Consider the following 27992-nt stretch of genomic DNA (forward strand, 5'->3'; position numbering starts at 1 on the left):
TAGTCCAAACCACTTGTCTGTAGCCCAAACCACTTGTCTGTAGCCCAAACCACTTGTCTCTAGCCCAAACCACTTGTCTCTAGTCCAAACCACTTGTCTCTAGTCTAAACTGCTAGTCTCTAGCCCAAACCACTTGTCTCTATCCCAAACCACTTGTCTGTAGCCCAAACCACTTGTCTCTATCCCAAACCACTTGTCTGTAGCCCAAACCACTTGTCTCTATCCCAAACCGCTTGTCTGTAGCCCAAACCACTTGTCTCTATCCCAAACCACTTGTCTCTATCCCAAACCACTTGTCTCTATCCCAAACCACTTGTCTCTATCCCAAACCACTTGTCTCTATCCCAAACCACTTGTCTCTATCCCAAACCACTTGTCTGTAGCCCAAACCACTTGTCTCTATCCCAAACCCTTGTCTGTAGCCCAAACCACTTGTCTCTATCCCAAACCACTTGTCTCTATCCCAAACCACTTGTCTCTATCCCAAACCACTTGTCTCTATCCCAAACCACTTGTCTCTATCCCAAACCACTTGTCTCTATCCCAAACCACTTGTCTCTATCCCAAACCACTTGTCTCTATCCCAAACCACTTGTCTCTATCCCAAACCACTTGTCTCTATCCCAAACCACTTGTCTGTAGCCCAAACCACTTGTCTCTATCCCAAACCGCTTGTCTGTAGCCCAAACCACTTGTCTCTATCCCAAACCACTTGTCTCTATCCCAAACCACTTGTCTCTATCCCAAACCACTTGTCTCTATCCCAAACCACTTGTCTCTATCCCAAACCACTTGTCTCTATCCCAAACCACTTGTCTCTATCCCAATTCTATTTATTATTATTTTTTTATTTTTTTTCACCTTTATTTAACCAGGTAGGCTAGTTGAGAACAAGTTCTCATTTGCAACTGCGTCCTGGCCAAGATAAAGCATAGCAGTGTGAACAGACAACACAGAGTTACACATGGAGTAAACAATTACAGTTTTTCTCATTTGCTTTGGTGCATTTTTCACATCATCCCTAACATGTGCAAAATAATAAGTGCATTTCTCAGAACAATTTGTACAAACTGCAATATACAATAGATATGTTTCTAAAGCTAGTCAGTCACTAAAAATCCTTAGTACATCTCTCAAAAGTAAATATTCATGCCAATGATCATGTCAGGGTCATCAGAATGATAAGTCATTCAGTCATTGTTCACGAACAAGGTCGTCAAAATGTTTAGGCATGTTGTCAATGTAACTGTGTACTTTGACAGTATTACCTGATGTAAACTTAGGCTACAGTTTGGATGACCGTTACTGTATTGAAAATGCACAAGGCTGCACTTCTATGGCATATATCAATTTCAACAGTACTATTTACATATTACTGTATGTGGGTTATTGATTGAAAAAGACTGGACAACCCAAGGGGCACAAAGGAAAAACAACTAAATTAGAAAGAAACACAGGAAACCACCCCTAAGGCACAACTTTGCCCGCAGCACTGTTGTGCTGTCTCTACACATCCAGACGTTCCTGTCTGTCGGCCCACATATTCTCATCCACATCACACCGGATATTTTCCCTTCCAATGCAACGTGGAAAGAATCTTTTGGAATGCCTTATCCATCCTCTGCAGGCGTCTACTGTGATGTCCTCACATGCTGCATCCATTGCAGCCAGCAGGGTCATCTGTGTGTGTGGCTGACGATCGTACACCTTCCACCTCCATGCTGAAAATAACTCCTCAATTGGGTTAAGGAATGGTGAATAAGGTGGGAGGAATTCTATGAGCATCCTCGGGTGGGTCACAAACCATTGCCTTATGATGTTTGATCGATGGAAACTCACATTATCACAAATGACCACGTACTTTGGCAAATCCTCTCTAAACAGACCCCTCTCATCATCAGAGATGAGAGCCCTGTAGAGAGTCTCTAAAAGGTTGAGTAGATGCTGGGTGTTGTATGGCCCTATAAGGGGGATATGGGTTAGGACACCATGCTCCGAAATAGCAGCACACATGGTGATATTTCCTCCCCGTTGGCCTGGCAAATCCACAGTAGCTCTGTGACCGATGATATTCCGACCCCGCCTTCTGCATTTGGTCAGGTTGAAGCCAGCCTCATCCACGTATACAAAGTTGTGAGAGGGTTCACTTGATTCCAACTCCATTATACACTATATCCCAGAACACACAGTTGAATTTGTTTTGGTAAGGAAGAGTGACATAAAATGTACATATATTGCATGTTCCTTCCACAGCAATGGAAATGTGTGCAGTTTATGCTTACTGTACTATGTATCACTATAAAATGTTGCTGTAAAGTAGTTCCATAGATATATGTTTTACCTGTACATACTGGTACCGTAGCTCCTTAACTCTGTCCTCATTCATGCTGTTCATTGGGGCTCCTAACCAGTGCTACCAATGAACAAAGTTCAAAGGGAAATTCAGTACAATGATATACAGTAGTAGGCTAAACAATATGTTTGGTTTTATATATTTATATTTTTTACAATGATATACAGTAGTAGGCTAAACAATATGTTTGGTTTTATATATTTATATTTTTTACAATGATATACAGTAGTAGGCTAAACAATATGTTTGGTTTTATATATTTATATTTTATTACAATGATATACAGTAGTAGGCTAAACAATATTTTGGTTTTATATATTTATATTTTATTACAATGATATACAGTAGTAGGCTAAACAATATGTTTGGTTTTATATATTTATATTTTATTACAATGATATACAGTAGTAGGCTAAACAATATGTTTGGTTTTACATTTTCTCATCAGAGTTGTGAATCACAGCTAAGGCTTACTACTGGCATTCTTTATTTTCCTGAAATCTCACCAGGTATGTAAAGGTTATGTTAAGTTCACCTTGTCTACATTTAGATGTTTTCAAATGATGTAAATGTGTGTGGTATGTCTTTAGTTTAATGCTTGGATCTTAATGTACATTCATGTTATTTAAGACCCCTGATTCTCAAATGTCTCAATTGAATCTGTGTTGTAAAAACAAATCTCTGCCCCATCACATCACCTGTGTGTGGGAACACAAGATGCTGTAACACGATCCTATAATGATCTGTCAGCGAAATTGTTTGGCACTGGTATGACCCTGTCATCTATCCCAGATCTTACACTCAAACAGGACCCAGCCCTTCCCTTAACCCTCTCTCTCGCAATGAAGTGTCATTCTCCAGTCGTGTGAAAAGGGAGAATGCATTAACTCTGACACTATGGCTGAGAAATGTCATAGAGTGATGTGCTCTTAGTGAAGTAATTTATAATCTGACTGAATTCATGAAACTCTTTCATCCTGACTGTGGTTTGTATAGGGGACAGATGACTTCCAGACACAGATAGGTGGGCCTTATGAGGTAGTTAGTAGCTCCAGTACCACACCCTCCACCTACTCTAGGGAGTCCTCAGCCGCACAAAGATCCTCTCACCTCACTAGGGAATTAAAGATGCCTTATAAAGATTTTGTATAATTTCCGACAGTAGTTTTGAAAGTAACCCTCAGGAGCCCAAACCGGTCCCCGAAAATGTTGCACAATTGTTCACAACGTCACCAATTTCTTGTGATATGTTCTGTGCTGAAAAAAAAAGATAAATACAAATAAATAAATCAAATCCTGAAATTCGTAAACAATGTTACGAATTTGTAAGTGCTTAAGATCCTGTTCAATCTCTTTAGAAATGGAAAGGAGAACGATAGGAGCGACGCTATCATACTGTACTGTGTAGTACAGTGTTCCCAAACTAGGGATTGTGACCCCATGTGGGGTCGCCTGATATGAAAGTGGGGTCGTGGGAGAATTTCCCAAATCCTAAAGAAAGAAATATACACTACCATTCAAAAGTTTGGGGTCACTTAGAAATCTCCTTGTTTTCCATGAAAACATAAATGAAATGAGTTACAAAATGAATTGGAAATATAGTCAAGACATTGACAAGGTTATAAATAGTGATTTTTTATTGAAATAATAATTTGAACTTTGCTACCGTCAAAGAATCCTCCATTTGCAGCAATTACAGCCTTGCAGACCGTTGTCATTCTAGTTGTTAATTGGTTGAGGTAATCTGAAGAGATTTCACCCCATGCTTCCTGAAGCACCTCCCACAAGTTGGATTGGCTTGATGGGCACTTCTTACGTACCATACGGTCAAGCTGCTCCCACAACAGCTCAATAGGGTTGAGATCTGGTGACCGTGCTGGCCACTCCATTATAGACAGAATACCAGCTGACTGCTTCTTCCCTAAATAGTTCTTGCATAGTTTGGAGCTGTGTTTTGGGACATTGTCCTGTTGTAGGAGGAAATTGGCTCCAATTAAGCGCCATCCACAGGGTATGACATGACGTTGCAAAATGGAGTGATAGCCTTCCTTCTTCAAGATACCTTTTACCCTGTACAAATCTCCCACTTGACCACCACCAAAGCACCCACAGACCATCACATTGCCCCCACCATGCTTGACAGCATCTTTTCATTTTTCTGCTTCTCATGAATGTTATTCTTTGTGATCCGAACACCTCAAACTTAGATTTGTCTGTCCGTAACTCTTTTCTTCCAATCTTCCTCTGTCTAGTGTCTGTGTTATTTTGACCATCTTAATCTTTTCTTTTTATTGGCCAGTCTGAGATATGGCTTTTTATTTGCAACTCTGCCTAGAAGGCCAGCATCCCAGAGTCGTCTTTTACAGGTACTATTTAATGAAGCTGCCAGCTGAGGACTTGTGAAGCGTTTGTTTCTCAAACTAGACATTCTAATGTACTTGTCCTCTTGCTCAGTTGTGCACCGGGGCCTCCCAGTCCTCTTTCTATTCTGGTTAGAGCCAGTTTGCGCTGTTCTGTAAAGGGAGTAGTACACAGCGTTGTACGAAATCTTCAGTTTCTTGGCATTTTCTCACATGGAATAGCCTTCATTTCTCAGACAAGAATAGACTGAAGAGTTTCAGAAGAAAGTCCTTTGTTTCTTTCCATTTTGAGCCTGTAATCAAACCCACGAATGCTGATGCTCCAGATACTCAACTAGTCTAAGGAAGGCCAGTTTTATTGCTTCTTTAATCAGAACAACAGTTTTCAGCTGTGCTAACATAATTGCAAAAGGGTTTTCTAATGATCAATTAGCCTTTTAAAATTATAAACTTGGATTAGCTAACACAACGTGCCATTGGAACACAGGAGTGATGGTTGCTGATAATGGGCCTCTGTACACCTATGTAGATATTCCATAAAAAATCATCCATTTCCAGCTACAATAGTCATTTACAACATTAACAATGTCTACACTGTAATTCCCATGGTGAATGGCTAGGCCTGCTACGCTATGAAACAACACACTATTGCAGAGACTTTGATATTAACGGATGCAATTGATATGGTGAAAACAACATGTGAGGAGGCAGAGGCACAGAAACTCACATCAATATCTTTGTCAGATAACACTGTTAAATAAAGAATTTATGCTCTGAACGATTAAAAAACTCCCCAACTGATGTTCTCCAATTGGACGTTAGCTGTGAGGTCTGAGATGCCCATGAATTGAATTGTGGGGAATTCTATTCACAAGAACATGTATTTCTGTCTCACGATTCCCGAGCATGAAACGGCATAGGGGATGTTCAGTGTGCTGCGTGGCTATACTGATAAAAAACAAATGCTATATGGAATCGAACTGTGGGTTCCAACTAATGCAGGACGACGGCAGGCCTCTGTACTCTAGTTATAAATGTCTCTTCCTCTGCCAGATGGATGCATTGTATGATAGACAAGAACAACTGGCGGCAAAAGAGTTGAGCATCTGTGGCATTGTGTTGTGTGACAAAACAGCACATTTTAGAGTGGCCATTTATTGTCCCCAGCACAAGGTGCACCTGTGTAATGATCATGCTGTTTCATCAGCTTCTTGATATGCCACACCTGTCAAGTGGATGGATTATCTTGGCAAAGGAGAAATGCTTACTAACAGGGATGTAAGTACGTTTGTGTACAACATTTTAGAGAAACAAGGTTTTTGTGAGTCTGGAACATTTCTGGGATATTTTAGTTATGAAACATGGGACCAATACATGTTGTGTTTATATTTGTTTTCAGTATAGTAACTCCCTTTATAGTAGAAGCAGCATATAGAACATGTTACTTAACTTACCTGCTTCCCTCTGCTTCTTCAGTGATCAAGTCTTCAGGATAACTTACCTGCTTCCCTCTGCTTCTTCAGGGATCAAGTCTTCAGGATAACTCCCAGCAACAAAGAGGAGGTTCAGGTGCTGAAGAAACTCCTGGGAAACATCAAGGTAATGATGTCTTGTGTTCAATAGTCTCTCTCTCTCTCTCTCTTTCTTTCTCTCTCTCTCTCTCACACACACACACACACACACACAATTAAACCAGTCATCACCCCTGATGATTATGACAGAGTGGTTGTTTAAAACCCCCTGAGGTCGATGTCCTCGCCACGAGGGAATCTGATTTACAGCATTAAAAAATAATTATAAAAATCTGTTAGTTTAAGATAGAGATTTGGATTTTTGCATTGGATGCGTCTCTATCCACTGCATTTGCCTACGTCGCACTTCAGTATCTGCCTACGTCGCACTTTCGCATCTGCGGTGAAAGGTGACAGAGCTAAAGCGGTGTTTGTCAGACCATGAGACATCCTGAAAATCAGTCTTCTCACAAAATTGTCTGTAGCGTCCGAATGGTTTGGTCTACAAACTACTATGACCCCTCTATGGAAAGATGAACACGATGGTGTCAGGAGACTCGTCTGAAGTTGGTACTTCTGTCTGTAGCGTCCAAACCGTTTGGGCCACACACTGATATGACCCCTCTGTGCAAAGGTGTGACTCTCATGTACATGTCAGTTGTTTTGCTCTTGTACACCCACCAGGCCTCACAAGACTTGTCTGAATGTCTCCCTGTACCAGTTGGAAAAATTTATGGAAATATACGGTGCCTTCAGAAAGTATTCAGACCCCTTGACTTTGTCCACATTTTGTTACGTTACAGCCTTATTCTGAAATTGTTTTTTTTTTCAAATTCAAACCTCAGCAATCTACACACAATACCCCATCATGTCAAAGCGAAAAATATTTTTTTGTAGTTGCAATTGTTTTTTTTTTTAAATACCTTATTTACGTAAGTATTCAGACCTTTTGCTATGAGACTCAAAATTGAGCTCAGGTGCATCCTGTTTCCATTGATCATCGTTGAGATGTTTCTACAACTTGATTAGAGTCCACCTGTGGTAAATTGAATTGATTGGACATGATTTGTAAAGGCACACACCTGTTTATATAAGGTCCCATAGTTGACAGTGCATGTCAGAGCGAAAACCAAGCCATGAGGTCAAAGGAATTGTACGTAGGGCTCCGGAACAGGATTGTGTCGAGGCACAGATCTGGAAAAGGGTACCAAAACATTTCTGCAGCATTGATGGTCCTCAAGAACACAGTGGCCTCCATCATTCTTATATGGAAGAAGTTGAGAACCACCAAGACTCTTCCTAGAGCTGGCCGTCCGACCAGCCTCAGCAATCTGGGGAGAAGGGTCTTGGTCAGGGAGGTGACCAAGAACCAGATGGTCACTCTGACAGAGCTCTAGAGTTCCTCTGTGGAGATGGGGAGAACCTTCCAGAAGAACAACCATTTCTGCAGCACTCCACCAACCAGGCCTTTATGGTAGAGGGGCCAGACGGAAGCCACTCCTCAGTAAAAGGCACATGACAGCCTGCTTGGAGTTTGCCAAAAGGCACCCAAAGACTCTCAGACCATGATAAACAAGATTCTCTGGACTGATGAAAACAAGATTGAACTCTTTGGCCTGAATGCCAAGCGTCACGTCTGGAGGAAATCTGTCTTCATCCCTAAGGTGAAGCATGGTGGTGGCAGCAACATGCTGTGGGGATGTTTTTCAGCAGCAGGGACTGGGAGACTATTCAGGATCGAGGGAAATATGAACGGAGCAAGGTACAGAGAGATCCTTGATGAAAACCTGCTCCAGAGCATTCAGGACCTCAGACTGGGGTGACGGTTCACCTTCCAACAGGACAACGACCCTAAACACACAGCCAAGACAATGCAGGAGTGGCTTTGGAACAAGTCTCTGAATGTCCTTGAGTGGCTCAGCCAGAGCCCGGACTAGAATCCGATCGAACATCTCTGGAGAGACCTGAAAATAGCTGTGCAGCAACCCTCCCCATCCAACCTGACAGAGCTTGAGAGGATATGCAAAGAAGAATGGGAGAAACTCCCCAAATACAGGTGTACCAAGCTTGTGTGCGTCATACCCAATAATAGGAGGAACACTTCAGAACAATCTTCCTTTTTATATTTTTTGGGGCCTATCTGTTGTTCCATGTAGTGAATCTGTTATTCAATGTATGGACTAATGGCAGTAAGGACAAATTCCTGTTCATAAAAAAAAAATTAAAAAATGTATTTTTATTTTATACATCATGTGATCATAAAATGCAAAATCAAATAGCTAAATTATCCTTGGTATGACCTTCTTAAAACAATTCCATATAGCTTAGTAGAATGGTAAAATCGGCCAAGATAAAACCATCAACATAGAACCATAGTAAACATACTGTAGTTAGTGTACATTCTTCTTCTGGTTAATTTTACAGAGAGGTAAATGAGGCAGTTCACGGTGCAGACATAAAGACATCTGGTTCATTGACCTTCGCAGTTGGAAAAACCTTCAGGCTCATCGGAGAAGGCGAGAAAGTGTCTGCTGTGGCCTGTGACATTCCCAATACCATTTGGGAACAATTACACAGTAATGCCAGGAACACCGGCGACCTTCCTACTCTTTCCTTCCCTTGAAGATAAACTCCCAGCAGTGGTACTGATGTTATTAGTGAAGTATGAAAATAGGCCTGGAACCTGCCTGGGTGGTCAAGGTTAATATATGAAAACTGAGTCGAATTGATAAATTCACGTTTGCCCATGAATCCCGCTTTAGAATGTTTTGGGCAGTGGTGGGATATGTTGAGCAGTGTTTGTCAGTGGTGGGATTTGTTGAGCAGTGTTTGTCAGTGGTGGGATATGTTGAGCAGTGTTTGTCAGAGGTGGGCTGTCTTTAGTTGGTTTGGCTTTGGCTGTTATGGACTGTGTTGGGTCGTATTTCACTGCTAGGGCCTATTTGATAGTGTTTTAGATATGTTTGGGGTGTGCTGGGAACTGTTTGGGCTGCTATAGTTATCCTTAGCCAGGTTCAGATAGCTACAGATGTAGGATCTTAATTTGATCACCCCTTTTCAGGAGAAATGTCATGCAGGACATTTTAAACATTTAGTGTATTTGAGGTTTAAAAATGATTTTGAATGTCTCAACCCCTACAATAATGTCCATTAATTATAATCAACATTATAATTCACATTTCCTGTTGCTGCAAGATTAGAAGTGTAGCAAACTGGCTCAAATTATGATCCTACATCTGTGTTAGGGTTCAGGTTTGGGCTGAACTCTCCTGACAACCAGAAATACTAGCTCAAAGAAACAAGGGACAGATAGGGTTGAAAGGTCAACTGACCCATAAAAGCCATGATTTTTTTGTTCTGATGGCTAAATCGCTGGTAACCATAGCATCTCCCACCTGTAGCACACGCTCCAGCAGGTATATCTCTCTAGTCACCCCCAAAACCAATTCTTTCTTTGGCCGCCTCTCCTTCCAGTTCTCTGCTGCCAATGACTGGAACGAACTACAAAAATCTCTTAAATTGGAAACACTTATCTCCCTCACTAGCTTTAAGCACCAACTGTCTGCTAAATGACTTAAATGTAAATGTAAATGTAACTGTCAGAGCATCTTACAGATTACTGCACCTGTACATAGCCCACCTATAATTTAGCCCAAACAACTACCTCTTTCCCAACTGTATTTAATTAATTTATTTATTTTGCTCCTTTGCACCCCATTATTTTTATTTCTACTTTGCACATTCTTCCATTGCAAAACTACCATTCCAGTGTTTTACTTGCTATATTGTATTTACTTTGCCACCATGGCCTTTTTGCCTTTACCTCCCTTCTCACCTAATTTGCTCACATTGTATATAGACTTGTTTTTTTTACTGTATTATTGACTGTATGTTTGTTTTACTCCATGTGTAACTCTGTGTCGTTGTATGTGTCGAACTGCTTTGCTTTATCTTGGCCAGGTCGCAATTGTAAATGAGAACTTGTTCTCAACTTGCTTACCTGGTTAAATAAAGGTGAAATAAAATAAAATAAATAAAATAAATAACCAGATATTGTTTGGTGGACCCCCCCATGTTTGTCTTGGTCTGGCCCGAGTCTGTGTCTAAGGAGGGACAGTGGGCCTGAAGACCTTGGAGATGGGGGCTACTGTTTGGACAGCTGCTGTTGAGACATGTTTTTCTTAGTTTATCCGCGTTGCGCCGCGACGTCCTCTGTGCCAAAGTCACCCTCCTCACCTTCACAGAGAGACTGAAGCCAAACAGAGAGAGTAGGCCCTTGAGTGTCACAATATTTAATTGTTGATTCTCATAAATGGATGCATGTCCACAAAAATACTGAATATGTTGTGCTGGAAATTGTGATATAAGTAAAGATGTTCCCATCCGTATTTTGAATTGTTGATACTGAGACTGTCAAGTGCCACCTCTTATGATAGGTCTGTCTAGTGTCAAATGATAGATTCGTCTAGCTTCTCCTGAATCATAAACACTCCAAATGAATTTCATCTTTTGTAGGAGCCAAACGTCTACAGGCCCACTACCTTTCTTTACTCCTTGTCAGGATTGCCATAAACTATAACAAAACTACCTCAGTTTAAAGGTATCCTACAACCTCAAATAAAATCATGTAAACAATGAAGTGATAAAGGATCTAATCCACTGGGATTATATTTCCTAATAAAGCCAAGGAATGCATCTATAAGAGCTTTTACTGTAAACTATTATTGAAAACCATAACTTGGATCATAGGAGGGCTTCGTAGAGTGAACCATGTTATCTGGTAGTGATACACAAGTGATGCTTGGGCATGTGCTGTTTGATTTGTGAGACCAACAAAGAGATGGAGATGTGGAAACATTTACAATAACAATAGTGCTCTTGCTCATTTGGAAATGCAGCATATAAATTGCAACCTTATCCATTTATGTTGACTTGGAGTAGCAGAGAAAAGCTGAGGGACCCCATACCATTCTCATGTGGAACGTTTTTTTACCCCTTGTAGCTTGAAGTTTATTTCAAAGCGGGTGCATGGCTTTCTGTTAACTATTAAATTAATGATCTCTTAATAGGCATTTGTGCCAGTCTGTATGATTCTACTCCCGTGCTGAAACGAGAGCCAGCTGGAGCTATGAAACGCTCAGTTCCCGTCAAAGTAAATCACTGAATCGCTTATTCATGCTCCCAAAAAGTTTTCTTTTAGAGCATGGTTGGTTATTATCTTTATGTTAAACCTTGGTTTTGGAGAGCATCAATGGCTAGTCCAGGGTCGACATATCTGTGTTTATTTTTCTGCTAATAGCTGGCTAATGTGTAGGTTATACCAGCTCCAGCTAGCGGTGCTATCTCTTGGCAGGAACTGAAAGGAGAGGCTTTGCTGGCTGCTAACCTGGGGTCAAACAGCAGGGTGTGGGATGTAGAAGGCAGAGCGATGGCTTGACTGGGCTGTTAATTGTGTGTGGTGTGTGTGTGTGTGTGTGTGTGTGTGTGTGTGTGTGTGTGTGTGTGTGTGTGTGTGTGTGTGTGTGTGTGTGTGTGTGTGTCGTCATCCGAATTCCCTCATTCCCTTGACCTGCCCGTCAATCCGTAACCCACAGCATTGATCTACACTCCAGGTCATAGTGTGCCGTGGAGAACAGCCTTGAATGTTAAAGCTTTGCTATTGTCCATCTCCCCAGAAGCCCTGGGTTTGTTAGCAGGAGGAACTGTGGGTTCAGGAAGGGGAGCAAGGTTGTTTGGGTGGTGCAGAAGTGTCTCACCATGTCACCATGTCTGTGTGTGTCCATAGATCCCTATAACTAACTAACTCTATCTCTGTGTCTCGGTCTCTGTCTCTGTCTCTCTCTGTCTCTCTATCTCTCCCTCTCAGGTGGACCTATGGCAGCCCAACAGTGCCTCTCTGATCCGACACAAAGCCACTGTGGACGTGCACGTGAGACGGAACGACACACGAGGGCTACGGACACGCCTCCAGAAAGAACACATAGATTTTAAGTAAGGGCTTAGAGACTATTCCATATTTCACCCTGAACAGTAAAGACAATGACCATAATAATACCAGAGCCATTCCTAGCCCGGTGCCCCCCCTGCCTCACCACTCCCCTGTCGTTAACCCATCCACCCCCACAGGAAGAGAAACATCTGTTCGCCAAAAAGGGTGTCGCGAGGTGCCTTTTCAAAGCATACGTGCACACACACACACAAAACACACACACAAAACACGGACTTACAACCCTATTTGCTTTCAAAAGCAGCCCTTTCATCTTTTCTCACCATCAATCATCACAATGATGGAGTTTATCAAAGAAGCCACAGCCAGAAATACTCCCATTGTCATCCATATCCTCAGGGAAGACTTTTTACTCCTCTCTCTCTCTCTCTCTCTCTCTCTCTGGCTCTCGCTCTCTCTTGCTCTCGCTCTCTCTGGCTCTCTCTCTCTCTGGCTCTCTCTCTCTGGCTCTCTCTCTCTGGCTCTCTCTCTGGCTCTCTCTCTCTTTCAATTCAATTCAATTCAAGGGGCTTTATTGGCATGGGAAACGTGTTAACATTGCCAAAGCAAGTGAGGTAGATAATATACAAAAGTGAAATAAACAATAAAAATTAACAGTAAACATTACACATACAGAAGTTTCAAAACAATAAAGACATTACAAATGTCATGTTATGTATATATATATATATACAGTGTTGTAACAATGTACAAATGCTTAAAGTACACAAGGGAAAATAAATAAGCATAAATATGGGTTGCCCTTTTCTTGTGTGCAACAGGTCACAAATCTTGCTGCTGTGATGGCACACTGTGGAATTTCACCCAGTAGATATGGGAGTTTATCAAAGGTGGATTTGTTTTCGAATCTGTGTAATCTGAGGGAAATATGTCTCTCTAATATGGTCATACATTGGGCAGGAGGTTAGGAAGTGCAGCTCAGTTTCCACCTCATTTTGTGGGCAGTGAGCACATAGCCTGTCTTCTCTTGAGAGCCATGTCTGCCTACGGCGGCCTTTCTCAATAGCAAGGCTATGCTCACTGAGTCTGTACAAAGTCAAAGCTTTCCTTAATTTTGGGTCAGTCACAGTGATCAGGTATTCTGCCACTGTGTACTCTCTGTTTAGGGCCAAATAGCATTCTAGTTTCCTCTGTTTTTTTGTGAATTCTTTCCATTGTGTCAAGTAATTATATTTTTGTTTTCTCATGATTTGGTTGGGTCTAATTGTGCTGCTGTCCTAGGGCTCTGTGGGGTGTGTTTGTTTTTGTGAACAGAGCCCCAGGACCAGCTTGCTTAGGGGACTCTTCTCCAGGTTCATCTCTCTGTAGGTGATGGCTTTGTTATGGAAGGTTTGGGAATCGCTTCCTTTTAGGTGGTTGTAGAATTTAACGTCTCTTTTCTGGGTTTTGATAATTAGTGGGTATCGGCCTAATTCTGCCCTGCATATATTATTTGGTGTTCTACGTTGCACACGGAGGATATTTTTGCAGAAGTCTGCATGCAGAGTCTCAATTTGGTGTTTGTCCCATTATGTGAGGTCTTGGTTGGTGAGCGGACCCCAGACCTCACAACCATAAAGGGCAATGGGCTCTATGACTGATTCAAGTATTTTTAGCCAGATCCTAATTGGTATGTTGAATTTTATGTTCCTTTTGATGGCATAGAATGCCCTTCTTGCCTTGTCTCTCAGATCATTCACAGCTTTGTGGAAGTTACCTATGGCGCTGATGTTTAGGCCAAGGTATATATAGTTTTTTGTGTGCTCTAGGGCAACGGTGTCTAGATGGAATTTGTATTAATGGTCCTGGCGACTGGACCTTTTTTGGAACACCATTATTTTGGTCTTACTGAGATTTACTGTCAGGGCCCAGGTCTGACCGAATCTGTGCAGAAGATCTAGGTGCTGCTGTAGGCCCTCCTTGGTTGGTGACAGAAGCACCAGATCATCAGAAAACAGTAGACATTTGACTTCAGTGACTTTTGACTTTCCAGTGCCCGTGCAAATTCCCGTGCAAATTCGTTGATATATATGTTGAAGAGGGTGGGGCTTAAGCTGGTATCCCTGTCTCACCCCACGGCCCTGTGTGAAGAAATTGGTTTTTGCCCATTTTAACCACACACTTGTTATTTGTGTACATGGATTTTACAATGTCGTATGTTTTACCCCCAACACCACTTTCCATCAATTTGTATAGCAGACCCTCATGCCAAATTGAGTCGAAGGCTTTTTTGAAATCAACAAAGCATGAGAAGAATTTGCCTTTGTTGTGGTTGGTTTGGTTGTCAATTAGGGTGTGCAGGGTGAATACATGGTCTGTCGTACGGAAATTTGGTAAAAAGCCAATTTGACATTTGCTCAGTACATTGTTTTCATTGAGGAAATGTACGAGTCTGCTGTTAATGTTGTTGGTTCCAAATATTGGGGAAGATGCCAGAGCTAAGGATGATGTTAAAGAGTTTTAGTATAGCCAATTGAAATGTTTTGTCTGTATATTTTATCATTTCATTGAGGATACCATCAACACCACAGGCCTTTTTGGGTTGGAGGGTTTTTATTTTGTCCTGTAGCTCATTCCAGGTAATTGGAGAATCCAGTGCCTTCTGGTAGTCTTTAATAGTTTATTCTAAGATTTGTATTTGATCATGTATATGTTTTTGCTGTTTGTTCTTTGTTATAGAGCCAAAAAGATTGGAGAAGTGGTTTACCCATACATCTCCATTTTGGATAGATAATTCTTTGTGTTGGTGTTTGTTTAGTGTTTTCCAATTTTCCCAGAAGTGGTTAGTCTATGGATTCTTCAATTACATTGAGCTGATTTCTGACGTGCTGTTCCTTCTTTTTCCGTAGTGTATTTCTGTATTGTTTTAGTGATTCACCATAGTGAAGGCGTAGACTCTATGTCTCTATGTTTTTGGTTGGACAGGTTTCTCAATTTCTTTCTTAGATTTTTGCATTCTTCATCAAACCATTTGTCATTGTTGTTAATTTTCTTCGGTTTCCTATTTGAGATTTTTAGATTTGATAGGGAAGCTGAGAGATCAAATATACTGTTAAGATTTTCTACTGCCAAGTTTACACCTTCACTATTACAGTGGAACGTTTTACCCAGGAAATTGTCTAAAAGGGATTGAATTTGTTGTTGCCTAATTATTTTTTTGGTAGGTTTCCAAACTGCATTCCTTCCATCTATAGCATTTCTTAATATTACTCAGTTCCTTTGGCTTTGATGCCTCCTGATTGAGTATTGCTCTGTTCAAGTAGACTGTGGTTTTGCTGTGGTCTGACAGGGGCTGACTGTGAACACTCTGAGAGACTCTGGGTTGAGGTCAGTGATAAAGTAGTCTACAGTACTACTGCCAAGAGATGAGCTATAGGTGTATCTACCATAGGAGTCCCCTCAAAGCCTACCATTGACTATGTACATACCCAGCATACCCTTTCTCTGGCTCTCTCTCTCTCTGGATCTCTCTCTGGCTCACTCTCTCTGGCTCTCTGTCTGGCTCTGGCTCTGGCTCTCTGGCTCTCTCTCTGGCTCTCTCTGGCTCTCTCTGGCTCTCTCCTCTCTTTCTCTCTCTTTCTGTCTCCTCTTTCTCTCACTCACTCTTGCTCTCTCTTGCTCTCTCTTGTTCTCTCTTTCTCTCTCTTCTCTCTCTCTCTCTCCTCTTTTTCTCTCTCTCTCTCCTCTTGCTCCTTCTCTTGCTCTCTCTTTCTCTTGCTCGCTCCTCTTTCTCTCGCTCTCTCTCTCTCTTGCTCGCTCTCTCGCTCTCTTACTCGTTCTCTTTCTTTCTTGCTCGCTCTCTCTCGTTCTCTTTTGCTGTCGTTCTCTCTTTCTCTCTCACTCTCCTCTTGCTCTCTCTCTCTTGCTCTCTCTCTCGCTCGCTCTCTCATGCTCTCTTGCTCTCTCATCTCTCCTTGCTTTGACTATTCATAGATGTATATTTCCTCAGTATGGGCCGGGGAGCCATAGAGATCTGAGGCTGGTGGGGTGATGGGTTTCAGTATTTACAGTCTGAGAGCGTTTGGGGGATAATTTGTATTAGATGAAAAAAGCTATGGGTGATGGGTTCACATGAGAGGGGACTAAAATCCCGCATCTTAGCTGGGAAATACAATTGTATGTAGTTATTCATAAAATGTCGTGCATTCAAACACTTTGATTTATGTCCACATTTTTCTGTTTTGTCATCCTGTGGTCAATGTTAGCTGAGCTAGACTATGACAAAACTACTCTCATCTCATTTGTGAAGAGAAAAGTTTTCTCAAAGAATGTCAAAGACAGATGTGGCCTTTCCTGATGTTATGAGAATAGTTTTGACCAAATAAGTGTCTCTGCACACTAGGACACGCTGTCTCTCCACGCTAGGACACGCTGTCTCTCCACGTTAGGACACGCTGTCTCTCCACGCTAGGACACGCTGTCTGTCCAAGCTAGGACACACTGTCTCTCCACGCTAGGACACACTGTCTCTCCACGCTAGGACACGCTGTCTCTCCACGCTAGGACACGCTGTCTCTCCACGCTAGGACACACTGTCTGTCCAAGCCAGGACAGACTGTTTCTCCACGCTAGGACACACTGTCTCTCCACGCTAGGACACGCTGTCTGTCCAAGCTAGGACACACTGTCTCTCCACGCTAGGACATGCTGTCTCTCCACGCTAGGACACGCTGTCTGTCCAAGCTAGGACACGGTGTGTCTCTCCACGCTAGGACATGGTGTCTCTCTACGCTAGGACACGCTGTCTCTCCACGCTAGGACACGCTGTCTGTCCAAGCTAGGACAGACTGTCTCTCCACGCTAGGACACGCTGTCTCTCCACGCTAGGACACGCTGTCTGTCCAAGCCAGGACAGACTGTCTCTCCACGCTAGGACACGCTGTCTCTCCATGCTAGGACATGCTGTCTCTCCACGCTAGGACACACTGTCTGTCCAAGCTAGGACACGTTGTGTCTCTCCACGCTAGGACATGGTGTCTCTCCACGCTAGGACACACTGTCTCCCCACGCTAGGACATGCTGTCTCTCCACGCTAGGACACGCTGTCTGTCCAAGCTAGGACATGGTGTCTCTCCACGCTAGGACACGCTGTCTCTCCACGCTAGGACACGCTGTCTTTCCACGCTAGGACACGCTGTCTGTCCAAGCTAGGACACGGTGTCTCTCCACGCTAGGACACGGTGTCTCTCCACGCTAGGACGCGCTGTCTCTCCACGCAAGGACGCGCTGTCTCTCCAAACAAGGACGAGCTGTCTCTCCACACAAGGACGAGCTGTCTCTCCACGCAAGGACGAGCTGTCTCTCCACACAAGGACGAGCTGTCTCTCCACACAAGGACGCGCTGTCTCTCCACACAAGGACAAAGTCACTGGTCTCTCAGCTTAGTTTTCTTACTTGAATAAACAAAGTTATGATAAGAGGAAGATCATCAAGACTAAAATGTATTTTTTTTAAAACCATGACCCTAAAACACACTGACGCTCCTCTCGCCACAGGGTGTACATATCTAACCTTCAGAAGGAAATTGAAAATCAGACGGGACATCGTTCTTCCCGCAAGAGGAGGTCTGAATCCCAATATGACTATGAGGTGTACCACTCTCTGGAGGAGGTAGGTGGGAGACACACACACATACACACACACACACTTTTCACCCCAAACCCACAGCTCTTTGCTGTTTATTTCTCTAGAGAAACCTGGAGTCTATGAGATGTGTGCATTTGCATCCAGCTTCCTGAATGTTGAATCTATGATCCCCATTGTCACGGCCCGAATGCATTCCACTGTGAGATAGGGGGAACCAGGGAGCCTTTCCAACTGCCTTCACCAACCCATCATTACACACACATACACACTCACAGGACTGAGACGCACGCACACACACACACACATCAATGATCTACGATTTACACTGCTCATACATTTATACAGAAGGCAGACCGTATCAGTTGGTTTCAGTATTCAAAACAAATGTATTTATATAGCCCTTCTTACATCAGCTGATATATCAACGTTATGTACAGAAACCCAGCCTAAAACCCCAAACAGCAAGCAATCCAGGTGTAGAAGCATGGTGGCTAGGAAAAACTCCCTAGAAAGGCCAAAACCTAGGAAGAAACCTAGAGAGGAACCAGGCTATGAGGGGTGGCCAGTCCTCTTTTGGCTGTGCCGGGTGGAGATTATAACAGAACATGGCCAAGATGTTCAAATGTTCATAAATGACCAGCATGGTCAAAATATAATAATCACAGTAGTTGTCGAGGGTGCAACAAGTCAACACCTCAGAAGCAAATATCAGTTGGATTTTCATAGCCAATCATTGAGAGTATCTCTACCGCTCCTGCTGTCTCTAGAGAGTTGAAAACAGCAGGTCTGGGAAAGGTAGCACGTCCGGGGGGAACAGGTCAGGGTTCCATAGCCACAGGCAGAACAGAATCTGGAGCAGCAGCACGGCCAGGTGGACTGGGGACAGCAAGGAGTCATCATGCCAGGTAGTCCTGAGGCATGGTCCTAGGGCTCAGGTCCTCCGAGAGAGAAAAAGAAAGAGAGAAAGAGAGAATTAGAGAGATCATACTTAAATTCACACAGGACACAGGATAAGACAGGAGAAATACTCCAGATATAACAGAAGGACCCTAGCCAACCGACACATAAACTACTGCAGCATAAATACTGGAGGCTGAGACAGGAGGGGTCAGGAGACACTGTGGCCCCATCCAATGATAGGGCACAGGGCCAAACAGGCAGGATGTAACCCCACCCACTTTGCCAAAGCTCAGCCCCCACACCACTAGAGGGAAATCTTCAACCACCAACTTACCATCCTGAGACAAGGCTGAGTATAGCCCACAAAGATCTCCTCCACTGCACAACCCAAGGGGGGGCGCCAACCCAGACAGGAAGAGCACGTCAGCGACTCAAACCACTCAAGTGACGCACCCCTCCTAGGGACGGCATGGAAGAGCACCAGTAAGCCAGTGACTAAGCCGCTGTAATAGGGTTAGAGGCAGAGAATCCCAGTGGAGAGAGGGGAACCGGCCAGGCAGAGACAGCAAGGGCGGTTCGTTGCTCCAGAGCCTTTCCGTTCACCTTCACACTCCTGGGCCAGACTACACTCAATCATATGACCTACTGAAGAGGTGAGTCTTCAGTAAAGACTTAAAGGTTGAGACCGAATCTGAGTCTCTCACATGGGTAGGCAGACCATTCCATAAAAATAGAGCTCTATAGGAGAAAGCCCTGCCTCCAGCTGTTTGCTTAGACATTCTAGGGACAATTAGGAGGCCTGCGTCTTGTGACCGTAGCGTACGTGTAGGTATGTACGGCAGGACCAAATCGGAAAGATAGGTAGGAGCAAGCCCATGTAATGCTTTGTAGGTTAGCAGTAAAACCTTGAAATCAGCCCTTGCCTTAACAGGAAGCCAGTGTAGGGAAGCTAGCACTGGAGTAATATGATGAAATATTTTTGTTCTAGTCAGGATTCTATCAGCCGTGTTTAGCACTAACTGAAGTTTGTTTAGTGCTTTTATCCGGGTAGCCGGAAAGTAGAGCATTGCAGTAGTCTAACCTAGAAGTAACAAAAGCATGGATTTTTTTTCCTGCATCACTTTTGGACAGAAAGTTTCTGATTTGTGCAATGTTATGTAGATGTAGCTGTCCTTGAAACAGTCTTGATATGTTCGTCAAAAGAGAGATCAGGGTCCCGAGTAATGCCGAGGTCCTTCACAGTTTTATTTGAGACGACTGTACAACCATCAAGATTAATTGTCAGATTCAACGGAAGATCTCTTTGTTTCTTGGGACCTAGAACAAGCATCTCTGTTTTGTCCGAGTTTAAAAGTAGAAAGATTGCAGCCATCCACTTCCTTATGTCTGAAACACAGGCTTCTAGGGAGGGCAATTTTGGGGCTTCACCATGTTTCATTGAAATGTACAGCTGTGTGTCATCCGCATAGCAGTGAAAGTTAACATTATGTTTTCGTATGACATCCCCTAGAGGTAAAATATATAGTGAAAACAATAGTGGTCCTAAAATGGAACCTTGAGGAACACCAAAATTTACAGTTGATTTGTCAGAGGACAAACCATTCACAGAGACAATTTGATATCTTTCCGACAGATAAGATCTAAACCAGGCCAGAACTTGTCCGTGTAGACCAATTTGGGTTTCCAATCTCTCCAAAAGAATGTGGTGATCGATGGTATCAAAAGCAGCACTAAGGTCTAGGAGCACGAGGACAGATGTAGAGCCTCAGTCTGACGCCATTAAAAGGTAATTTACCACCTTCACAAGTGCAGTCTCAGTGCAATGATGGAGTCTAAAACCAGACTGAAGCATTTTGTATACATTGTTTGTCTTCAGGAAGGCAGTGAGTTGCTGCGCAACAGCTTTTTCTAAAAGTTTAGAGAGGAATGGAAGATTCGATACAGGCCGATAGTTTTTAATTTTTTCTGGGTCAAGGTTTGGCTTTTTCAAGAGAGGCTTTAGTACTGCCACTTTTAGTGAGTTTGGTACACATCCGGTGGATAGAGAGCCATTTATTATGTTCAACATAAGATGGCCAAGCACAGGAAGCAGCTCTTTCAGTAGTTTAGTTAGAATAGGGTCCAGTATGCAGCTTGAAGGTTTAGAGGCCATGATTATGTTCATCATTGTGTCAAGAGATATAGTACTAAAACACTTGAGTGTCTCCCTTGATCATAGGTCCTGGCAGAGTCATGCAGGACCAGAACAACTGAGCATTGGAGGAATACGCAGATTTAAAGAGGAGTCCGTAATTTGCTTTCTAATGATCATGATCTTTTCCTCAAAGAAGTTAATGAATTTATTACTGCTGAAGTGAAAGCCATCCTCTCTTGGGGAATGCTGCTTTTTAGTTAGCTTTGCGACAGTATCAAAAATAAATTTAGGATTGTTCTTATTTTCCTCAATTAAGTTGAAAAAATAGGATGATCGAGCAGCAGTGAGGGCTCTTCGATACTGCACGGTACTGTCTTTCCAAGCTAGTCGGAAGACTTCCAGTTTGGTGTAGCAGCAGTGAGGGCTCTTCGATACTGCACGGTACTGTCTTTCCAAGCTAGTCGGAAGACTTCCAGTTTGGTGGAGCAGCAGTGAGGGCTCTTCGATACTGCACGGTACTGTCTTTCCAAGCTAGTCGGAAGACTTCCAGTTTGGTGGAGCAGCAGTGAGGGCTCTTCGATACTGCACGGTACTGTCTTTCCAAGCTAGTCGGAAGACTTCCAGTTTGGTGTGGCGCCATTTCCGTTCCAATTTTCTGGAAGCTTGCTTCAGAGCTCGGGTATTTTCTGTATACCAGGGAGCTAGTTTCTTATGACAAATGTTTTTAGTTTTTAGAGGTGCAACTGCATCTAGGGTATTGCGCAAGGTTAAATTGAGTTCCTCAGTTAGGTGGTTAACTGATTTTTGTCCTCTGACGTCCTTGGGTAGGCAGAGGGAGTCTGGAAGGGCATCAATAAATCTTTGGGTTGTCTGAGAATTTATAGCACGACTTTTGATTCTCCTTGGTTGGGGTCTGAGCAGATTATTTGTTGCGATTGCAAACGTAATAAAATTAGTCCAGGATTATGAGGAAAAACATTAAGAGCCACAACATTTATTCCATGGGACAAAACTAGGTCCAGAGTATGACTGTGGTAGTGAGTAGGTCCAGAGACATGTTGGACAAAACCCACTGAGTCGATGATGGCTACGAAAGCCTTTTGGAGTGGGTCTGTGGACTTTTCCATGTGAATATTAAAGTCACCAAAAATTTGAATATTATCTGCTATGACTACAAGGTCTGATAGGAATTCAGGGAACTCAGTGAGGAACGCTGTATGTGGCCCAGGGGGCATGTAAACAGTAGCTATAAAAATGATTGGGTAGGCTGCATAGATTTCATGACTATAGAAGCTCAAAAGACAAAAAAATGTTTTGTTGTAATTTAACATTTGCTATTGTAAATGTTAGCAACACCTCCGCCTTTGCGGGATGCACGGGGGGTATCATCACTAGTGTAACCAGGAGGTGAGGCCTCATTTAACACAGTAAATTCATCAGGCTTAAGACATGTTTCAGTCAGGCCAATCACATCAAGATTATGATCAGTGATTAGTTCATTGACTATAACTGCCTTTGAAATGAGGGATCTAACATTAAGTAGCCCTATTTTCAGATGTGAGGTATCACGATCTCTTTCAATAGTGGCAGGAATGGAGGAGGTCTTTATTTTAGTGAGATTGCTAAGGCGAACACCGCCATGTTTAGTTTTGCCCAACCTAGGTCGAGGCACAGACATGGTCTCAATGGGGATAGCTGAGCTGACTACACTGACTGTGCTAGTGGCAGACTCCACTAAACTGGCAGGCTGGCTAACAGCTTGCTGCCTGGCCTGCACCCTATTTCATTGTGGAGCTAGGGGAGCTAGAGCCCTGTCAAGCACATTTCATATCTTAAGTCTCTAATGTGATACATCTTGAACCTTTTGAAGTGGGCCAAAAACATCCCTTTACATTCATCATTTGTATGTAGCATGGCCACACTGTTCTCCACACACCATTCTAGAGAGGGGGAAATACTTTCCACTACCTTCGTCCAGGGCTGTTAGATTAAGGGTCTGTATAGTTCAGTATGTTCGATTAAGGGTCTGTATAGTTCAGTGTGTTAGATTAAGGGTCTGTATAGTTCAGTGTGTTAGATTAAGGGTCTGTATAGTTCAGTATGTTAGATTAAGGGTCTGTATAGTTCAGTGTGTTCGATTAAGGGTCTGTATAGTTCAGTGTGTTCGATTAAGGGTCTGTATAGTTCAGTGTGTTAGATTAAGGGTCTGTATAGTTCAGTGTGTTAGATTTAACTGAGTGGGTGTGAAGACACATGGAAGGAATTGAATGGTTATATTACCAAAAGGGGGACCTACGTGCTATCAGCTCCAGGATAAGTGTGTGTGTGCGTGTCAGTGTGTGTGTGTGTGTGTGTCGATTCCCCCATGGAATTAGCTACAACAAAGATTTACTGCCGTGCTGCCTGGCGTGAAATGTGCAAGGCCTACTTTTATAGGATGGCCTATCCTGGTGACTTGTTATCTGATAGGCTGGCCTACCCTGGTGCCTTGTTATCTGATAGGCTGGCCCATCCTGGTGCCTTGTTATCCTCATTCTAATGGCTAAATGACCATATCATGAGTCTTTTAGCTTTTTGAGTTTCTCTACTCAGATCCAGAGTTGGATGTTTGAGATGAACAGGACCCATCCTCACCTGGTGGACATGTTCTCTATAGGGAGGTCATATGAAGGCAGGCCCCTCTATATACTTCAGGTAGGAGACACACACACACACACACACACACACACACACACTATGCTGGTTAACTGACTGTTGTCCTGTCTTGTTAGCTAGGAAAGAGAACACGGTCCTATAAGAAGGCCGTGTGGATAGACTGTGGGGTCCACGCCAGAGAGTGGATCGGACCAGCCTTCTGTCAGTGGTTTGTCAAAGAGGTAAGTTCCTTTCGTCTGCCTTGACAAGTCCTTGAGGGAAGCAGTGTCTGCTCTGCTGTTTTTACCTTGCTTTCTAATATGAGACTTGTCCAGGACTGTGGTCCTGGAGGCTGGAGGCTGTGCACCTCTTAAAACAAGTTCAGACACAGGACAAACCATTCCCTAAGGGAGAGGAATGCTAAAAATAAAAAAATCTCAATATTAGGGAAAATTTTTGATTATTTTTGTTACTTACTGCAGGCAACATTGTAAATCACAGTGTTTGAACCTTTTTAAACCTGTGTTCCTCTGTAGACAAATTAGTCCATAAGTGAGTAGTTTCACAATCCAAATTATCTAAACAACACTTTGGTTGTTGAACGTCTCCAAAATAATAGCTGGGAAAGCTGCTGCCTGCTGTCTGTCTCTGGTGCTGTCTGTATCTGGTGCTGTCTGTATTTGATGCTGTCTGCTGATGTCTGTCTCTGGTGCTGTCTGTATCTGGTGCTGTCTGTCTCTGGTCCTGTCTGTCTCTGGTGCTGTCTGTCTCTGGTCCTGTCTGTCTCTAGGCCTGTCTGCTGCTGTCTGTATCTGGCGCTGTCTGTATCTGGTGCTGTCTGTATCTGCTGCTGTCTGTCTCTGGTCCTGTATGTCTCTGCTGCTCTCTGCTGCTGTCTGTCTCTGGTGCCGTCTGTCTCTGGTGCTGTCTGGTGCTGTCTGTCTCTGATGCTGTCTGCTGCTGTCTGTCTCTGGTGCTGTCTGGTGCTGTCTGTCTCTGGTGCTGTCTGCTGCTGTCTGTCTCTGGTGCTGTCTGGTGCTGTCTGTCTCTGGTGCCGTCTGTCTCTGGGCCTGTCTGTCTCTGGTGCTGTCTGTCTCTGGTGCCGTCTGTCTCTGGTGCTGTCTGTCTCTGGTGCTGAATCACTACTATATGCATCAGTCAAACTCTCTTGTCAACATAGTGAACATCTGTCAAATGTAATTGCACAATGTTGTAGACATTTCAGAGGGCCTGTTCAAGATTAAAACAATGTGAAACATTGTGTAACCTTTGGCTCTTGAACACACCCCGGACGTTCAGTTGCATCCAATCACCACCAGCATGACTTATCAATATCCTCTGCAGTTCAGATAATTTGTTGAACTATCATAACTACCACACACACACACACACACACACCCAGTACACACACCCAACACACACACACACACACACACACACACACACACACACACACACACACACACACACACACACACACACACACACACACACACACACACACACACACACACACACACACCCAACACACACACATCCCAACACACACACACATTTCTGGCTGTACTCTGTTGTATCCTGTCTCTGTTTGGAACCGTTACAACCATTTCAACAGAGAGCAGGGAGAGTGAAGCGTCACACATGATTAGGTCAAATGGAATCCACCCAAACTAGCTTGAAATGCCAGACCTCTACTATAACATTGATAGACCATAGCATATCATGTCTAGCAGGGGGTTATGTAACTCCAGATGAGTGCGTACAAGGAGGGTATTGAGAGACATTGAGAGTTACTCTTATGACGGAGAAGACCAATGTGCTGTGGAGGTAAGTAGCGCTAATATCTAACTTTGGCCACTTGGGGGCAGAGCTCTGTCTCTCTACAAGTCTACAGAATCAGATTAACCTTGGCCTGAGCCTGATTACCGTGAAGGTACAGCATTACCTGACCAACAATCTGCTTTCTCCAATCTTCCACTGGAGCCTGAGTCAATTAACCCACTCCTGGGGTAACGTCTGTCTGTCTGTAGTAGCCCTCTACCACAGTGACACTGTTCAGTCACAGGTGTGTCTTATCATTGGCTAATCCTCTGCCATTACCCCACTGGTCCCCTCAAACAACCCACTCCTGGGGTAACGTCTGTCTGTCTGTAGTCGCCCTCTACCACAGTGACACTGTTCAGTCACAGGTGTGTCTTATCATTGGCTAATCCTCTGCCATTACCCCACTGGTCCCCTCAAACAATTATTGTAAAGACATACAATGGAGTGTGACCACTCTTGGGATAGTTTGGGATTGTTATGTATCTGCGTCCAGTATGAAGGAAGGTAGCGGCCGTTTTTATCCTAACCGACTTGTGCATTGTTATTTTTTTTTACTTATGGGTGGTCCCAGGAATCGAACCCACTATGCTCTACCAACTGAGCTACAGGTGACCACTTACTGCCTACATTCTCCATTCCCACTCCACACTACCTTAGTACTATTAAATATGAATTATTATTCACCAACTGGAAAGCATTCTGACCGGTGAAATACACATATAGCTTATGGTTCATTGTGATCCTGTTACCTGTCATGGTATTATAAACCTGTTGTTGTTGTAGGCTCTGCACTCCTACCAGTATGACTCTGTGATGAGACGACTGATGAACCAGCTCAACTTCTACATCATGCCTGTCTTCAACGTTGACGGATATCACTTCAGCTGGACTACGGTAGCTACAAATACCCCTCTCTCTCTCTCTATCTCTCTCTCTCTCTCTCTCTCTCTCTCTCTCTCTCTCTGCCCTAGCTAGCATTTGACACAACATATGTATTTAAGGAGACATGTTATTAAAATCTTCATAGCTACTTTGTGTCACTGTTTGCACCGCATTTGGACAGACTATGGTTGCCAGTAGTAATTATTTTTGCCCCAGGATCGTTTCTGGAGAAAAACCAGGTCCAAAAACGCCAAGTACCACTGCAGAGGTGTTGACGCCAACAGGAACTGGAAAGTCAAGTGGTGTGGTGAGTTTCTTTTTTAATCTATCCTGTATGGAGGCCCCAATAATGAAACTATTTGAGACACAGTGCTGTGTGTGTGTGTGTCTCCTCTCTCTGTCCTCTGGTTTTCCTTCCCATACTGTTGGGAGATGTCTCCTCTCTCTGTCCTCTGGTTTTCCTTCCCATACTGTTGGGAGATGTCTCCTCTCTCTGTCCTCTGGTTTTCCTTCCCATACTGTTGGGAGATGTCTCCTCTCTCTGTCCTCTGGTTTTCCTTCCCATACTGTTGGGAGATGTCTCCTCTCTCTGTCCTCTGGTTTTCCTTCCCATACTGTTGGGAGATGTCTCCTCTCTCTGTCCTCTGGTTTTCCTTCCCATACTGTTGGGAGATGTCTCCTCTCTCTGTCCTCTGGTTTTCCTTCCCATACTGTTGGGAGATGTCTCCTCTCTCTGTCCTCTGGTTTTCCTTCCCATACTGTTGGGAGATGTCTCCTCTCTCTGTCCTCTGGTTTTCCTTCCCATACTGTTGGGAGATGTCTCCTGGCGCTCTGCCTGCTTAATTAGTGTAAGCTGTGGATTAAATGTTTGTGTGGTGATGACACCACCCGTTTGATATGATTTTGGTGGTGCTGGGCTGGGGGTGGTGGGGTCCTCTGGGGGGGTGAGCTGGTAATTCATCACTCAGGGAGGGAGGTTGTTTTCATGTGTGGTAATTGGAATCTGAAATGAGAAAGGGTAGATATTTACAGCAAGAAAAGAGAAGGAGAGAAAGGGTAATGTAGGGTAATATATAAGGGCGCAACAGGGTAATATAGAAAGAGCATGTGATACTAATTATCTCCAAGGTCTGTACAAGACAGAGGCAGGTGTTAAAGATATTCTCACATGTAGCAGATATGGCAATAGGCCCTGAGTTTTTCCTGACCACGGGACCTAACCAGGAAAACTCTGGGCCCTTAAATCAAACCTGCTACAGTACATTAGATTATCCAGCTGCTGTAAATGCAGGCTAGAATACAGTAAAAGATCCACTGCCTTGACCTTTAAACTTTAACCTGACCAGGAAAACTCTTGGCCCTAGCTATCGCATGAAAAGAGGCCCTAATTATGAGAATAGGCAAATGGTTACTGAAGCATTTGTTTTTTTCTGGGAACCAATCATAGACTCTCAATGTTGGACGATACCAGGGGTAATTTTCTGTCTAATTTGAATCCGTTAATTAATTTAGGATATTGTTTATCACGCTGTTTGAACTATACATAGACATGGCTCATTCCCTGTTGGATTTGTATATGCAAATATTAATTAGATCCAGTGTTTTGAGGTGCTGCTTGTTGCTCACGGGCAAATCTCTTAGATCAGCTCAGTCTTGTCTGTCAGCAGGTTACACCAAATTGAGTTTCTCACATTTATTTTTGGATTACTCATTTACACCATTCAAGGAGACATACTGTGGTTGGAGGGTTTTGTATATTTGTGGATAGAATACATGCATATTGCAAAGCTATGAGAAAGAGAGAGAGGCCATTTTGTGAGTT

At 43.4% G+C, this 27992-nt stretch overlaps 1 protein-coding gene across 1 annotated transcript in view; it reads left to right on the plus strand.

Annotated features, from left to right (window-relative positions):
• LOC115104923 (carboxypeptidase A6) overlaps positions 1–27992 on the plus strand; it is a 40676-nt gene that overhangs the window by 10043 nt on the left and 2641 nt on the right. The window contains exons 2-8 of the mRNA XM_029626336.2: positions 6237–6312; positions 12091–12215; positions 17706–17820; positions 23423–23524; positions 23602–23706; positions 26072–26182; positions 26387–26477. Of these exons, the coding sequence (XP_029482196.1) occupies positions 6237–6312; positions 12091–12215; positions 17706–17820; positions 23423–23524; positions 23602–23706; positions 26072–26182; positions 26387–26477 (725 nt within the window). The remainder of the gene's footprint in view (positions 1–6236; positions 6313–12090; positions 12216–17705; positions 17821–23422; positions 23525–23601; positions 23707–26071; positions 26183–26386; positions 26478–27992) is intronic.

The sequence above is a fragment of the Oncorhynchus nerka genome, linkage group LG22, assembly GCF_034236695.1.
Source record: "Oncorhynchus nerka isolate Pitt River linkage group LG22, Oner_Uvic_2.0, whole genome shotgun sequence".
In the NCBI taxonomy this organism is placed as follows: Eukaryota; Metazoa; Chordata; class Actinopteri; order Salmoniformes; family Salmonidae; genus Oncorhynchus; species Oncorhynchus nerka.